Below are 17,203 nucleotides of genomic sequence, written 5' to 3'. Positions count from 1 at the left end.
AAAAAAGTCTAATAATGAAAAAGCCGATGAATATGAATATGTATTTTTTTTTAAATTTTCTACTTATATTATTTATAAATCATTTTAAATAGACAAAAACTGATATAATTGAACTATTGAGAATCCTCTCCAAGTTCTAAATTGGAGGATAAAACTTATTTAAATATGATTAAACTTACATTCTTTTGCACTAATAACAATATCGATATTAACTCAACTAAAACTCAATCAACCATATATTTTAATTTTTAAATATAATAAACATTTGCATGAAGAATAAATATAGTATATATATATATATATATATATATATATAATAGTCTACACGGTTGGATGGTGAATTTTGTTAATTTAAGCATCGGATGGATTACTATTTTGATAATAAACATGTTTTTTTTTTTACTTTTGATGTTCGTTTTATGGTTCATAATCGGGGTTTGCGGTTGCTCATTTCAAGAATATTGTCTCCAAAATTCGAATCATATTTTTCTCTTGTCCAAACCCTGATCTCCTCTTAGAAGTTTAATGTGCCTTGTCATTATACCTAACACTTATTTTTATTCTTTGGTGAATGAAAAAAGGAATCGTTACCGATCTTTTTATTCTTTGGTTAATCACCTAAAAAAATATTTTTTGTAAAGAGATTTTAAAATTCTTTTAAAAAATAAAATTATGGTCTATGTAGAATTCTAGAGAAAAGAGTGGATTGAAGAGCCGATTATGCGTAGGAAGGTTATAGCACTCCTACAATGCTCAAAATTAGTACCTTATTAATTATGCAATTGTCAAAAAAAATTAGAATTAAAAAATTGGAATTTAAATGTTTAATTCTGATCTCTTAAAATAAATTACTTATTTTCCTGTTTTATTAAAATTTCATAGTAATATAATTTTCATTATCTCCTAATATCCACAAAAATATTTTTTAAAGAAAACAAACTAATTGTTGGAAAGTAAAACCAAGGATCACGCTAGTTGGACTAATCATAGAAAAGTTGGTGTATGTTAAAGTGATGGCAAATTGTGGAAAATGTTTCTCATTTAAAAAGATGAATTGTGACAAGTAATTTCATGGTGGTTAGGAAACAAAGTCTAACAATGAAAGAGCCCATCAATATGAATATGTTTCTCTTTTTTTTTTCCCTTACATTATTTATAAATGCTTTTTAGATATTGTAAAAATTGATATAATTTAATTATCAATAATTTTTTCTCAACTTTTGAGTTGAAAGATAAAACGCATTTAAGCACGATTAAACTCACGTTGTCCTACACTGATATAATACCAATACTAACTCAACTAAAGCTCAGTAAATCATATACTTTAATTTTTAAATATAATAAACATGTGCATCAAGAATAAAGCTAATATATATATTATATAAAATAGTGTACTGGGTTGCGTGACGAATTTTGTTAATTTAAGTTTAGACATGGATTGCTGGTTTGATAATAGATGTGTTTTTTTTTTTTGTAATTTTCATGTTAGTTTCAAGGTTCATCATCGGTATTTGTGGAATTGAACTACAATTAAAAAATAATTTTAAGATATTTTTATACACTAAATGTTAACTCTATTACAATTTAGACATAATTTTTTTTTTTGGTTGAACATAAACTTAGAAAATTAAGCAAGCATCAGTCCAAATGAAAATTATCATCAATGACCCACAACTGTCTAATATATTCTTCAAACTAGCATCTCACATAATCCGGAGGATCTTCCAAGATAACCAGCTGCTCAATTACGCCTCCATCTGCCTTAGCAATGCAATCAGTAACTTTATTGGCATTTTGCTGAATATATCGAAATTTAACTTCCCAATTTTTGAACACCAATCGTGAATTTGTCTTACTTTAGCAACACTACTTACTGTAGCCAGCCTATTACGAATAGTTTCAATCAACATTGCGTTGTCACTTTTCATCTCAACACATCTAAATCCTCTAGCCCAAGTCAATTTTAGTCCTTCAAGAATTACTCTGACTTCAATCTAGAAGATATCATTCATACCTAATACAAAGACTAAAATAATACATTTAATAATAAAGAGACTAATTTAATCCATTTCCTATAATACAAATACATCCCAAATACTTTAAAAGTGAATTTTATGTGTGGGTTTTTGATGTGTGAAATATTGATGGATTCTAATTAAGTTTTGATTGATAAACTAATAAATTTAATTAAATATATTATAAGATACAAAATTATTGTTTGATTCTTCCATAAGTCGGTTTAGAACACATTCATTGGGTGACTTACCTCTAAGTCTTCTCACGTCTACATTAATTCACATTTTCTTTTGAAATTCTATGCAGAAAAAGGATGTATGGAAAGGGAATTATCAAAACAGGATTACGATAGTGTTGAAAATAATGATATGTTAGGAAAAATATAAAAAGGTGTATATAATTAGTAAATATATATATTGTAGCGTTACTATAATCTTAAAATATATTATTGTTAAAATAATTTAGATTTCATATAAAATTTCAAACATATTTTTATTGATTTTTAGAGAAACATATATTTTATCGATTGTTTTAAGGCTTAACAATTTTTAAATAGTTTTAAATATTTTATAAAATATTTAATTTTAAAATATATATTTTAAAGGAAATTCATTAATTCATTTAATGAATGAGACCATACAATTTGAGGGAGAAAATAACAAACACACCTTATGCAGCGTTGAAGGATAAGCTCTATCAATATAACAAAAATTCCAATTTCAGCATCAATAGAACATTATGGTACGTTGACGATTGGCTCTGTCACAACTCAAGCACAATATATCAGGAGTGACTGCAAGCACTTAATATAATAAGGAAATCAGCACCGGATGGTCCAAAACACTTAAAAATATGTTTTTAGATCACTTTAAATTTCAAAAAATATATTATTTTGTTATTATTTTTAAATTTTTGTTAAGTGTGATCAATCACAAAAAAATATCTTTTATACAGATATTTTAAAATTATTTTAAAAAGGTAAATTTGAGGTCTGTGTTGAATTCTAGAGAAAAAAGTGGGTTCAATAGTCGGTTACGTGTAAAGAAGATTATGGTAGACCTACACTGTAACGCCCCAATTTTCGGGAATCCTGTGAATGTTGGCATAGGTTTAATTATGTTAGTGGGCCTCTAGAAAGCCCAAACTTAAGATAGAACCCGACAATTTTAGTTAATTTTTGTTCCATAAGAAAAAGGGGGTGAAATTATGAAATAGGACCTATGTGAAAATGTTTGAAAATGCTATAGGCTAAATTGAAGTGGCCAAATAAATAGGAGTGCAAAATAGGAGGATTTGCATGACAAACCTCCCATTTTACATGAAGTGGCCAGCCATCATGTTGTTGTAGACAAAATGTACACTTGATATCCATAATTTATGATACAAATTGATACAAATTGATAATAGGTTAGGTAAATGTTCCATGATAATGGGTTAGGTAAATGTTTCATGATAATGGGTTAGGTAAATGTTTCATGATAAGAATTTCATGTCTTTTGTATTAAAGAATTAAATGGATGAAATATGAAGTTTTATTAAAAGAAAAAGGGGTGAAAAGAACAAAGTTTTGTCCATCTTTGTTCATCATAGCTGAAAGTTAGAGAAGAGAAAGGAGAGAAGAAAGCTCTTGAGTATTCGGTCATTAGGAGGAGGAAAATTGAAGGTAAGTTCTTGGTACCTTGCTTCTATTTTGAGGTTCATGAGTTCTTCTTGATTCTACCTTAACTCTTGAAGTATATTTTGATTTTTAGTTGTGTTGTGAGCATTTAGTCATGAATTAAAATGAAGGAAATGGTTGTTGTTTCATGTTCTTTTGATGAAAAATGGAAGATAGGTGAAGTTGAGCCAAACAAATGAGCATGCATGTGCCTTAGATGTTAAAGGGAAAAATCAGCTAACATGTTGTGCTTTAAAATGATGAAATGGAGATTATACTTAAGTAAAATCATAGATATGTGATGATTGATTGGTGATATACATGTTTAAATAACAAGCATGCAAGTTAGGTGTGAAAGAGTGATTTGGTAATAAATCTGCTTGGGACAGCAGCAGTAATGTGACTTTGGAAAATCACCATAAATTGTGAGAGATGAGTTAGAAGGTGAATAAATTATGTAATTAAAGTTTAATGAGTCTAGTTTCAAATGAAATAAACGAGAACATGTTTTCAATTCTGTACAATGAGAATTTTGATTCGTAATGAAGAGTAGTCAGATTAGTTAAACAGTGAAACATGGGAAACTTTAAGAAAAATCTGGTATTGATTGGCCAAACCAAAAATTCTGAAAATTTTATGGATAGAAGATATATGAGTCTATTTTCAGGGAAAATTAACGGCACTTGATTTGGAGTTTCGTAGCTCCAGTTATAAATGATTTAGTGACTGTTGCTCAGGAAGACAGCTTACAGTGAAATTATGATTATGTGGTAAACATTGACAAAAATTTGTTAATGAGTAGCTTATTGTTTTCTTATAAGCTTACTATGATCTGTAGGTGTGGTTGGCCGAATATTGTAAGGGGTTAATACGTAGTTCGTATTTGAATAGTTAGATTAACGTGTTAGTAATCAAATTGTAGGCAGTTCGTGTGTGGATCTCGTCAGCATATCGTCGCAAACAGGTGTGTAACTAACACCCTCTTTCTTAGTCTAGATCGGCAAAAGTCAAAAAGCCAAAATGCCAAAAACCGGTATTTTGTAGATTTGCGAGTGTGCGAATGCTCGTTAGGTAAATCGATTAATGTTTTTGGTAAGCTGCAATGTTTGGACTGCAAAGTGCATGATTTCTGTGCCCTCGATATTTTTGGGCTTAATGGGCCAAAATTGGAATGATGGGCCAACGGACCCAATTCGGTAAGAACCCTCGGTACGTAATTCTGTTAGTACGTGAAAGGTAGGAATATGCATGAAAAACCCTAAAATAGATAAATTACTGAAATACCTTTAAAAGTGGAAAATTTACAGTTTTACCCCTAGGAGATAAATTACCGAAATACCCCTAGGTTAAATTGACCTAAATGCATGTTTGACTGTTGTTATTTACTGCATGCCATGTTGTTATTATCTGATGCATGGGACTGGGATATTGACGGAGGAAGTACTGAAAGTGGCTTGTCCACGTACTGGAGGATTTGCCTCAATTTATCGTTAATCGAGCAAAGAATGTCAAGAATCGTGGAGTGTTAATGGGTGGGTTGAGCTATCCCCACATGGAGTGTATGGCTGGTACGGGTGGAGTGTAGTGGTTGGTGGGTTGAGTAGTCTCCCCAAATGGGCTTGCATATGTTTATTGATGTTGCATGTATTTTGAAATGGGCCTATGGGCCATATCATTATCTCAATAAGGGCTAAGGCCCGTTTATTGTAATCTGAAAAGGGCTCGCCCAAGACCATCATACACTGTGTAGCGACGTAAAAATTTCACTTTCTTTTGCTTTCGGTCGCTAATTAAGGCAATTATTTGAAAATTTAAAAAATTGACTTTTGATTTTATTAAAAAAGGGAGTCGCCACCGATCTTTTTTCTAGGTGTGACCGGACACCTAATAAATCATCCTTTTTTAGAAAAGAAAATTTATTCTTGCACAAAAATGAAGGTCGAATTTAGGTCTACGTCAAAAGCCAGAGTAAAGTTGGGTTCGGGAGTCGGTTACGCGCGAGGAAGGTATTAGCACCCTCGCGACGCCCAAAATTGGTATCTTATTAAACACGTGTTGTCTTGATTTTCAAAAATACGAATTCAATTTGACGTTTAAGTGTGATCCGATTGAAGGAAATGAGAAGTTGCAAGTTTTTGGTTTTTTAGAAAGACGTCCCGTTTTTAACACGAGCCGACTAATTTCACCCAACATAGCGATGAAATCGATGACTTAATGTTAAAATCGTTACATTGCCTTATTCTTAAAATTAAAATGTAAAAAGTTTCTAAAATGATAGTAAAAATCTGAGAATATTATTGTAAAAAAATGCAAATAATTATGTGAATAATAAAATATATAAAATATAAAATATTAAAATATCAAAATATCAAAATATTAGAATAATAATAATTAATATTGACAAATAAAAAATAAAATAGAAATAAAAAGTGTACATAATATATATATTAGAAATAATAATGATATTTAAAAACAATACTATTAATAATACTACATAAACATGTACATATATAAAAAATAAATACGTGATAATATTAAAATATATACATAATATAGTGTTAAAATACATATATAATATAGTTAAAATATATACATAAGATAACATGTAGAAAAAATATATATGTATATAAATAATATAGTATTAAAGATATATATATATATAATAGTATAAAAATATATATACGTAATATAGAATTTAAAATATACCTAATATATTAAAAGGATATATATAATATAATTTAAGAAATATAATAATAACAAAAAAAAGAGAGAGAGAGAGAGAAAGGGTGGGTGATTTCCAGCCACAAGGCCGGCCATCGTCCGGTCGCCGGACCGCCGCCGGCCGCCATCGGCTCCACCGTACACAGCAGCCGGACCTAAAAAAAACTTTTTCGGTAAAAATAGGTAAGCTTCCTCCTTTTATGTTTTTACTTTCGTATAAAAGAAACAAAATAAGATTGAAAGGAAAACAATAAGTAAACAAATAAAACGAGAATAGACAAAGAAACCTCTTTTGCTTTGATCTTTGATTAATCTCCAAAAAAAAACTAGCTTCTCCAAAAACTAGCCTTTACAATAACTCTTCTCCTTGATTACTTTAAAAAGAAACCTCTCAAAAATCCTTTACAATAACTTTCTCTCCCAAAAACTCTCCAAAAAAAATCCCTCCTCTATACAAAATATGAGAAGGCTTATATAGCCATTTACAAAATGTTTTTTTTATTGTTTATGTCTTCATTTGTAGGTACAAGTGGTGGTGGAGCAAGTGTGGTTAGTGGAGTAAGTAATGGAGCAAGTGTGGCTAGTGGATTTGGTGGTGGAAAAGGTGTGGCTAGTGGAGTTGGTGGTGGAAAAGGCTAAGATTTAGTTGAGAAAAGTTTAAGTTGTGGGCTAGGGTTATTTTATTTTGATTTGGGCTTTGGGTAGTTAAGATTTTGGGTTTTGGGTTTAATTTTGGTGGGTTAGGTAAGGCTAAATTGGGTTTTGATGTAAATGGGCTAAAATTGGCCTACAACAACCTGAATGGGCTTAGGCCCAATAGGCTTGAGCTGACTTGGGCTTTGAATGGGTTTTCCTTACACACTGAGTTTCCCCAAACTCACTCTTTTTATTTTCATCCACGCAGGAAATTCCCAACCATAGTGGGCTTGGAGCTGTGAGGGAATTCGTGGTGGCCACCCGTTCTGAAAGTTTGATTTTCTTCTGGTGAACTGGACATCCTTTTATTTACGTTTGAAGTTTTAGGTTTTTAAATGTAATAAGGCCGCTTAATTATTTTTGATGGTTTTTATATGTTTTATTAAGATAGGTAACATTTAAATTTAACTGTTGAAATTGGATAGCTTTAGGGCACATTTTCAAAAACAGTAACAGATTTCAAAACAACACGAAAATCAGTAAAGCTTCCGCAATGAAAGTATTTTCTAAAATTAATCTTTTTTTCCTAAAATGGACTTAATCAAATTGGTTGCCTGAAAATATACATGACGTTAAGGTGTGGCAATAGCGGTGTGCATGTCTAGGATTGGATCCGAAGGGAGCATGGTACTTAAGTAGTCGATGGACTCACCTCCTCTTTTTCCGGCTTCCTACCTGGTGCACAACTTCCATTCACTTTAACCCTTAATGAATTAATCTTTTGAACATAAGTACGATTTTCTGGACTTAGAATGGAAAATTTTTTTACGTTTTTGATGTGGCATGCCGGATTCGGCCATAACTTCTGGGCCGGGTTTGGGGTGCTACATACACCACCCAAAATCAGTACTTGTTAATTACACAATTATCAAAGAAATTTAAAAACGTGAAATCTATTGTTTAATTGTAATCCATTGAAATAAAACATTAACTTTTCGAGTGAAATAAAATTTCTTAGTGAAATAATTTTTTCGAGTGAAATAAAATTTCTTAGTGAAATAATTTTTGGTATCTTTTGATATCCACAAAAATATTAAAAATATTTTTAAAAGAAAGCAAAACTCGTAAATTCACTTGATTTAGAAAAAAAGATACCTCCAAATTAATTTGATCAGTGGTTTATTCACCGCCTTCGATGCTTGTGTCCAATGAAAGTATATTTTATAAATTAATTTATTATTAAACATTAAAAATTATAAAAATTATCTGAGAGAATAATTTTTTATTAATTTTGTTTTAGGTCACCAAAATCTATATTGATTTTTTACAAAATTAAATAAATTTTTTTATTTTGACAAAATTAAATAAAATTTTAAGTTTACTTGTAAAGTTCAATTACATATGAGTTAAATGACTAATTTACTTATATTTTTAAATTGTAATGACAAGTATCAATTAAAATATAGTGATAAATTTTAATATTCACTTATGATATAGTGGTAAATCCCCAAATCATTCACAGTTTGTGGTAGAGCTCGTCAATTACTGAAGTTTAACCCTAAAGACCCATTTGTGTTAATCAAGTCAACATTTACTCTTTAAAAATATCATTTTTATTTAACAGAGTTAATATTTTTAAAGTTTTTGATTTTATAAATGAAATGTTTCTATTAGAATTAAACTGCAATTGAAAAAAATTTAAAATATCTTTTATATAATAAATATGAACTCTATTACAATTTAGATATATTTAATTAGAGTAACTAAAAAAACATTGAATCATAAAAGGAGGAATTTGATGCATTGGAGATCCCAAATACTTTTAACTTTTAAATTAAAGGGACTAGTAGCATATTTTAAACAATTAATTATTCTGAAAATAAAAGAATATTTAGTAATTAATAAAATATATTTTTTAAGTTTTTTTAATGGATTATGTGGAGTAATGTGAAGAAAATTTAGGAGAAATTTTGAAAATTTGCTTTTTTCGTACGTATTTTTTAAAGAAGAAGACTTGACATTTGTTTTGAAATTTCTTCAAAACTTCGCTTTCCTTTTTAATTTTTAGGGTAGTCTTAAATTTATCAAGTTTATCAAGTGTGCGAGGGTTGAAACATATTAAAGCATGCTCTCTGGGCCTTTCTTCATCATCCAAACTATTTTATCAACTCAACTTCCCTTTTCCTACTTTTTTTTTTCTTGGCTTATTCCTTCTTGCAATAATGAACTACAACACTTGCTTTCATCTTCTTTTAGCTTTATTCATACCATGTTCCGTACTTTGCTTGGCTATGACAGCCAGGAATCCCAACTCCGATCAGTTTGCACTTCTCGAGTTTAAGGATCACATTACCGGTCCTCAAAATGTCTTGGCAAACAATTGGACGGCCTCAACCTCTGTTTGCAATTGGATTGGTGTTTCTTGTGGCATCCTCCATAAAAGAGTTATAGCTTTGAATCTTACAAGCATGAATCTTAGGGGTACTATCCCTCCACACCTTGGAAATCTTTCATTTCTACTCTCTCTCGACTTGAGTAGCAACCATTTCTATGGCCATCTCCCTAAAGAATTGGGCCAATTGCATCGTTTGAGGATCATTCGATCAAGCTACAACTGTCTTAATGGGGAAATTCCATCATGGCTTGGGAACTTACAGAGAGTTCAAAGGCTGAAAATGAAAAATAATAACTTTACAGGCACAATCCCTGAAACACTTGTTAACATGTCTAATCTAGAGATCTTGCACTTGGGATTCAATCAATTATCTGGTCAAGTTCCATCTTCCATCTTCAAGATTTCTTCTCTCAAGATTATTGATCTCTCCAGCAATAGCCTATCAGGTAGTTTGCCTAGTGATATGTGTCAACATCTTCCCAAGCTTGAAGTGCTTTACTTGCATAGAAATGAATTATCCGGTAACATTCCGTTAAGTATGGACAAATGCAACAACCTTAAAATGTTGGCATTATCTATGAATCAATTTACGGGGATCATTCCAATAACTATTGGAAATTTGACACGACTCGAAGAATTAGATTTGAGGTTGAATAACTTAGAAGGTATTGAATTTCCTTGATTTCTTTAGTTTAAAGTATTTTCTATGTATAAGAGTTTGATTTGTAATAGACAACAAAAGTAAGAACATTTTATTGCATTCAAGGCAAAATAGTTCAAAATAGTTAATTTGATGAAAAAAAATATGCTTAAATATATTAAAATCTAACATCTCCAAATTACTCTATTATAGAAAAGAAAACCTCTTTGATTTACACTAACAAAATAGGTAGTTTAACACCTTGATATTTCGATTATGTCTGCAGGTCAAATTCCTGAGGAAATCGGTAATCTTCTTGGTATGGAAATGCTTATTATTCAAGCAATTAAAGGTCTTACAGGTCAGATTCCAACTTCGATCTTCAACATTTCTTCTCTGAAGACTATTGATCTCTCCAACAATAGCCTATCAGGTAGTTTGCCTAGTGATATGTGTCAACATCTTCCCAAGCTTGAAGTGCTTTTCTTGCATAGAAATGAACTATCTGGTACCATTCCGTCAAGTATGGACAAATGCAACAACCTTAAGATGTTGGAATTGTCCACGAACCAATTTACGGGGATCATTCTAAGAACTATTGGAAATTTGACACGACTTGAACAATTAAATTTGTGGTTGAATAACTTAAAAGGTATTAAATTTTCTTTGTTTCTTTAATTTAAAGTATTTTTTCATGAAAGAGTTTGATTTGTAATAGATAACAAAAGTAAGAACATTTTATTTCATTCAAGGCAAAATAGTTAATTTGATGAAAAAAAATTATGTTTAAAGTATTTTTAGTTGAACAGTTTAGAAGGTATATTTTTCACTTTAATTTTCGACTACGTATGCAGGTCAGATTCCATGAGGTATAGGTGAATGTTACCAGCTTCAGAAATTAATTTTAGGAGGAAATCAATTCAGTGGGCTGATTCCAAAAAGTATTTTTAATTCAACTACGCTCGAAGAAATAGGTCTACCTGACAACAAATTAGAAGGTATGTTTTTCACTTTAATTTTTTCCAAACTCCAAAAACATTCTCTTTAATTTGTTTCTTCTTTTTTGCTCATATACTTTCATCATTTCAATCTGATAATAAACAATACGATTTATATGAATTGATTTATTTAAAATTTTTAAATTTCCATTAACTTTAAAAAGAAATTATTTTTCATTGCATAAACTAATCTATTTTATATAAGTAAAAATAAAAAATCATTAGAAATCCTTTGTCTGAAGAAGAAAAGAAACCAATGTGGAAAATATATTTATTTTAAAAATAAACAAAGATATATATTCATATACATTTATATACATAGATTCCCATGTCACCTGTTGCACGTGATTTAAATTATAAGAATGGTTTTACCTTTATATTTAGCTCAAATTAAGGTTTAATTAAAAAATTTTGAGCAAATAATAATCTTTTAATTTTACACTATAATTTAATAAAATAAATAATTAACCCAATTGATAAAAATCATACCAATTTACATTAAAAACAATGGCTTATACGTATCACATATGGATAGTGTTGGTGCAGTTTGACTTTGACTATCCGAACTTACATCGTATTTCCACCTCTGGTGTTTTCCAATCTTTTTTTTTTTGGCATTTTAATTTACTTTATTTAATTTCAAATATTAAATTGATACAAATAAATTGGTTAGGTACCAAAATAAAAAATAAATACAACATGAAAGGCTAAACCAACATCTAACCCTTAGAACAATGTTGTATTTGAAACAAACATCTTAACCCATAAAATGCACTTTATCAATTTAATGATTTATTCAAGAGCTGCAGTTCTTTTTAACATTAAAATTAATAAAATTTATGCTACTCTCATTTATTTTGTCACTTTTAGATGTTTACAATATAAAATTCTTTTTAATTTTCAATACATATTACTTAAAAGATAGAGAAAAGTTGCACAACCAAATAATATATTATTTTGATTTCTTACACTTGTATTTAGGGAAAATAAAGGATTTAACAATTTTATTTCCCAAATCATAACTAATTATTATTAAGTGTCAGTCTCATTTTTAAGATTTATTAGATGTCACATTCTCATACCAAACTTTTATTTTTTTTATTTCAAGTTTTACAATATTTTAAAAATTATTAGTGTATTATATGTTTTGTCTATAGAAATCACAAGGACTAATTACTACTCAAATTAAACTTCTTATTATGTCTCAATTAGAAAATTGATTTCATCACATTTTCCATGCCAAAATTTTATTCTTAATAGATTTAAGGTTTTACAGTTTTTATTTTAAATATATATTTTAATGTATTATATATTTTGTGAATTTGGTATTCAATGAATATGTATACTAAAAGATGCTATTTTACAGGTAATTTACCACCCATCACCAATGCTCCAAAGCTTGAGATTCTTTTATTGTGGACAAATAAACTTAGCGGAAACATTCCCAACTCTATCTCCAATGCTTCCATGCTTAAGACTCTATCCTTGGGAGATAACTTATTCTCTGGCCCAATCCCTAAAATGCTTGCCAGCTTAAAACACCTTGAAGTGCTCCTAATCAATGACAATAATTTGATCACAGGATCTGCTACTGATCATGAGTGGAACTTTCTTTCTTCTTTGACGAATTGTAGGAATTTGAGAAAAATAAGTGTTGCAGGAAATCCATTGAGTGGCGTTCTTCCTACTTATATCGGGAACCTTTCAAAATCCCTTCAATACTTTTATGCCGAAAAGTGTGAGCTTAAAGGCAATATTCCTATGGAAATAGGTAACTTAACCAACCTATTGCTTTTACAACTCGGCTATAATAAATTAAATGGATTGATTCCAGCATCAATAGGAGGAATGAGAAATCTCCAAAGTCTAACTTTTTACAGTAATAAATTAGGAGGGCCTATCTCAGAAAGCCTCTGTGGTTTGGAGAGACTATACGAGATGTATTTAGGGTTGAATAAGCTGCATGAATCCATACCCTCTTGTTTAGGTAATATTTCTGCTTTGAGATATCTTTACTTAGATTCCAACAAATTGAGTTCTACAATACCATCAACTTTGTGGAATCTTAAAGATATCTTAAAAATAGATTTATCATCAAACCATCTTCACAATTCACATGCTATTGATGTTGGAAATTTGAGGAGTCTGCTGGACCTAAATTTATCAAGGAATCTTCTCACGGGCGATATCTTATCCACATTTGGGGGTCTTCAAACTTTGGTTTCATTAGATTTATCAAATAATATACTACATGGTCATATCCCTGAATCATTTGGTGTGTTGATTAGTTTGGAATTCTTGGATTTATGCAATAACAATCTCTCTGGAGTTATTCCCAAATCTTTCGAAAAGCTTTTACATCTAGAGTATTTTCATGTGTCTTTCAATAGACTTGAAGGGGAAATTCCATGCAAAGGATGTTTTTCAAACTTTTCTAGCACATCATTCATGCAGAATTATGCACTTTGTGGTCCACCTAGGTTGCTAGTCCCACCTTGCAAAAACGACATCCACAAAAACTCCCAAATGATTATATTGCATGCTTTTAGGTATGGTTTACCAACAATTGGTATTGTCCTAGTACTAATAGTCTTAACTATTATGTATAGAAGACGCCGAAGAAGAAGTACAACTTTACCAATTACAAATGATTTGTTTTCTTTGAAAACACCGAGAAGAATTTCACATGCTGAACTTTCACGAGCAACTAATGGATTTGAGGAAAGCAATATGCTTGGTTTAGGGAGTTTTGGATATGTATATAAAGGGAGGCTTTCAGATGGAATGGAAGTTGCAATAAAAGTTTTCAATTTGCAAACAGAGGGAGCGTTTAGGAGTTTTGACATTGAATGTGATGCTATGCGTAATATAGTTCAGCGCAATATTGTGAAGGTTATTACTTGCTGCTCAAGTGTTGACTTCAAAGCATTGGTACTTGATTACATGTCTAATGGAAACCTTGAGAAATGGTTACATTCTGAAAATTGTTTCCTTGATATTATACAAAGGGTTGACATAATGATAGATGTTGCGGTAGCTATAGAACACCTCCACAATGGACATCCAACACCTACAATTCATTGTGACATAAAACCAAGCAATATTTTACTAGATGAAGACATGGTTGCACATGTTGGAGATTTTGGCGTTGCCAAATTGTTGGGAGAAGGTGAAGTAATGAAGCAAACCATGACTCTTGCAACTATCGGATATATGGCACCAGGTGAATTCTTTTTTATTTTTGTATGATTATTTTCCTAATTTGCATTTTATATTTTTGTTTCATGTGTATGTGAATATATATTTAAATAAGCATTTTAGAAATAATTTAGGATTAATGATGTTCTAATTATACTTGAAATGCAGAATTTGGATCAGCAGGAATTGTTTCTATAAAATGTGATGTCTATAGTTATGGGATCATCCTTATAGAAACTTTTACAAAGAAAAAGCCAACTGATAATTTTTTTGTTGAAGAAGTGACTATAAGGCATTGGATGGAAAGTTTATTGCCTAAAGGAGCGATAGAAATTGCAGATGTTGATTTACTAAGAAGAGAGGATGAGTACTTTGTTGTTAAAGCAAATTGTATTTCATCCATCATGGAGTTGGCTTTGAATTGTTCAGCTGGGTTACCAGAAGAAAGAAAAGATATGAAAGATGTTGTGGTTGAGCTAAAGAAAATTAAACAACGGCTATTAAACAACATCAAACATGTTTAACAAAGAAGGTAAGTAATAAGTACGCTTGTTGTTATTAATTCACTATTAATTTTATCATTAATTCAACATTTTTAATCTATTCTAGAATTTTAATTACAAATATCTAATATTTCATTATTTGCCTCCAGTTTGTCTTATAAATCGTGAAAATTAATAAACTAAATTTTTTTTCTTTCGCTCAATCATTTTCTCTCTTCAGAATTCAAACTTCTTTTGTAAAATCAAGATGGAAACCAATAAAATGAGCATCAGACCTTCCCATGAATTACGGTATATGGTAGCTTTGGAGCATCAAGTTATTTTCTTTGTTAGATTGGATATTCTTAGTTACTTATTTCATTTACGATATAACTGTGTTTTAATCTTTTGCTAAGGATTTTATTGTTGGATTTTATTGTTGCTTTTCCCCAATCAAATATGATATTTACTTTCATTAAAAAAATTGTATGAATTTAATTTGTTATGTTAACGAACCCCTCAATAGAGGGTATTATTCTTGTGTTGGGGTTTTATCTCTTGATTCCGCGAAGAACCTTGTGGGTTCATGGAGATAGTTCCAAGGTAAATGCTACATATGCATTTGTTGGTGGTTTGAATCCTTGCACGAGTAATCTTCATGATTATTCCGTAAAGGCCGAGGATAAAATCCTGACATGGGGACAATACCTTTAGTTGTTGGGGGTAGTAGCGATTACCTAGCAAACAACACTCAGAAGACTTCTCTTGAAGGACTTGATCTCCCTCAACAAAAACTCAAATACAAGGTCTGTTATGGGTGATCATAGTTTAACCAATCAATGGCATAAATTTTTTTTTCAATTTTCAAGTGTTTTTTGAGTCTTTTTCTTCATTTTCTTTTAGATTATTTAATACATAGACAAGTCTAACACAATGTCTTAATTGAGCTAGCTTGCCTTACCAGGTAATTTGCTACTTTTCATTTATTTAGAGTTATTAGGGTGTTTTCTATTTAATTTTATCATAATTGAATGTTTCATTTATAATCTAATCTAATTGTGTTTTTGGCTAGTGGTTGATGATCAAGGAAAACTAAAGGAGGCCAATAAGAAGAATGAAACTTCGCATGCTTTACTATCATGTGCTATAAAACAAAAAGACTTTTTTTCTCGATGACATTTGTATTGGGCTATCTATGTTTCATGGATTATGTTGTTTTTCTAATTCCATAGACGATTTTGCCAATATTTCCTATGATGGAATTTCTGCCAATGCTCAATTTAATCAATTTAACCAACTGTAATGCTCCCATGGATTTGATTTCTGTCTACAGTATTTAGAGACTATTTTGTAAATGTTCAATTGCCTTTGGGCCTTTCAAAGAAGTTCAACAAGCTTACAAGTCATTTAATTTCCTTTGAACTTGTATGAAACTTTTATGTATGAAACTTACAATATATTACTTGAATTGCATAATTATATTACATATAATGAATTATTTGTTTCTTTTCCACCCTCTCCACCAAATTAACCATTAACATCCTCAAAATCATTAGTTTGATCCCAATAACTATCATTCATCTATTTGATAACATAGAGAAATTATTCCATGGATGCTTCCCACTACCTCAAATATGGTCCTATCCAATTATTTTATGTCATATCATCAACCTTTTCAAACTCAAATTAAAAGTATTAAAACAATTTCCACATCAAATTTAATTTTGTTCAATTCTTTATCTTTTTCTTTTCATTTGACGTGATTTTTTCCCTTTCTCTCACCATCTCTTCATTTTAGGGTTTTGGGGATTTTCATGCTCCTTCGGGCAACGAACTTTCCATCCAATGCTTTATAGTCACTTCTTCAGCAAAAAAATTATCAGTTAGCTTTTTCTTTGTGAAAGTTTCTATAAGGATAATCTAATAACTATAAACATCACATTGTATAGAAACAATTCCTGTTGATCCAAATTATGCATTACAAGTATAATTAGAGCATCATTAATCCTTAATTATTTCTAAAATGATTATTCAAATATATATCCACATACACATGAAACAAAATATAAAATGCATATTAGAAAAATAATAATACAGAAGTAAAAAAATTCACTTGGTGCCATATGTAATAACCCAAATTTACCCGACCCGTAAAATAAACAAAAAAACAAAAACCAAAGAAATAATAAAAGTTTTTTTTACAGTCCATTTACAAAACCCAAATTGCTAGCCTATTTACATAGCCCAATTGAAGCACTACTTATGGCCCATTTACAAATCACACCGGTAGCCCAAATACCTAAAGTACCCAGCAGCCCATTACACCCTTAACCTAAAGATACACGGGGCCCAAAGGGCCCAAACTATTAACAGAATCAAAGGACCTAGGGTTTTCTGAAACCCTAGGCGCCGCAAGCACCTTGACACCAGGCCTCACCTCGTGCCGCAATCGGCACGCCA

The 17,203-nt window shown here is 30.4% G+C and overlaps 2 protein-coding genes and 1 long non-coding RNA gene across 4 annotated transcripts; all 3 read left to right on the top strand.

Moving 5' to 3' along the window:
* Nucleotides 1-3,493: 3,493 nt before the first annotated feature.
* Nucleotides 3,494-7,514, top strand: LOC128292755 (uncharacterized). Its single transcript, XR_008282662.1, has 3 exons — nucleotides 3,494-3,679; nucleotides 4,596-4,637; nucleotides 7,299-7,514. It is a non-coding gene; the product is annotated as an uncharacterized LOC128292755 (long non-coding RNA).
* A 1,807-nt stretch (nucleotides 7,515-9,321) lies between these two features.
* On the top strand, nucleotides 9,322-10,933 carry LOC128292712 (LRR receptor-like serine/threonine-protein kinase GSO1). Its single transcript, XM_053027611.1, has 3 exons — nucleotides 9,322-10,090; nucleotides 10,352-10,588; nucleotides 10,920-10,933. The coding sequence occupies exons 1-3, from the start codon at nucleotides 9,322-9,324 to the stop codon at nucleotides 10,931-10,933; spliced, it is 1,020 nt and encodes a 339-aa protein (XP_052883571.1).
* On the top strand, nucleotides 9,952-16,154 carry LOC108451416 (receptor kinase-like protein Xa21). Of its 2 annotated transcripts, none has more exons than XM_053027679.1 (6): nucleotides 9,952-10,090; nucleotides 10,352-10,717; nucleotides 10,920-11,063; nucleotides 12,430-14,286; nucleotides 14,430-14,793; nucleotides 15,816-16,154. In XM_053027679.1, exons 4-5 carry the CDS (start codon nucleotides 12,531-12,533, stop codon nucleotides 14,783-14,785), a joined length of 2,112 nt encoding a protein of 703 aa, XP_052883639.1. In that variant the 5' UTR covers nucleotides 9,952-10,090; nucleotides 10,352-10,717; nucleotides 10,920-11,063; nucleotides 12,430-12,530; the 3' UTR covers nucleotides 14,786-14,793; nucleotides 15,816-16,154. The 2 variants fall into 2 exon arrangements, with proteins under 2 accessions (XP_052883639.1, XP_052883640.1); XM_053027680.1 differs by lacking the exon at nucleotides 15,816-16,154 and adding an exon at nucleotides 14,985-15,192.
* The last annotated feature ends 1,049 nt before the right edge of the window (nucleotides 16,155-17,203 follow it).

Source organism: Gossypium arboreum, chromosome 5 (assembly GCF_025698485.1).
Source record: "Gossypium arboreum isolate Shixiya-1 chromosome 5, ASM2569848v2, whole genome shotgun sequence".
Taxonomy (NCBI): Eukaryota; Viridiplantae; Streptophyta; class Magnoliopsida; order Malvales; family Malvaceae; genus Gossypium; species Gossypium arboreum.
The sequence above is the reverse complement of the archived record's forward strand: the minus strand, read 5'-3'. Positions and strand labels throughout refer to the sequence as shown.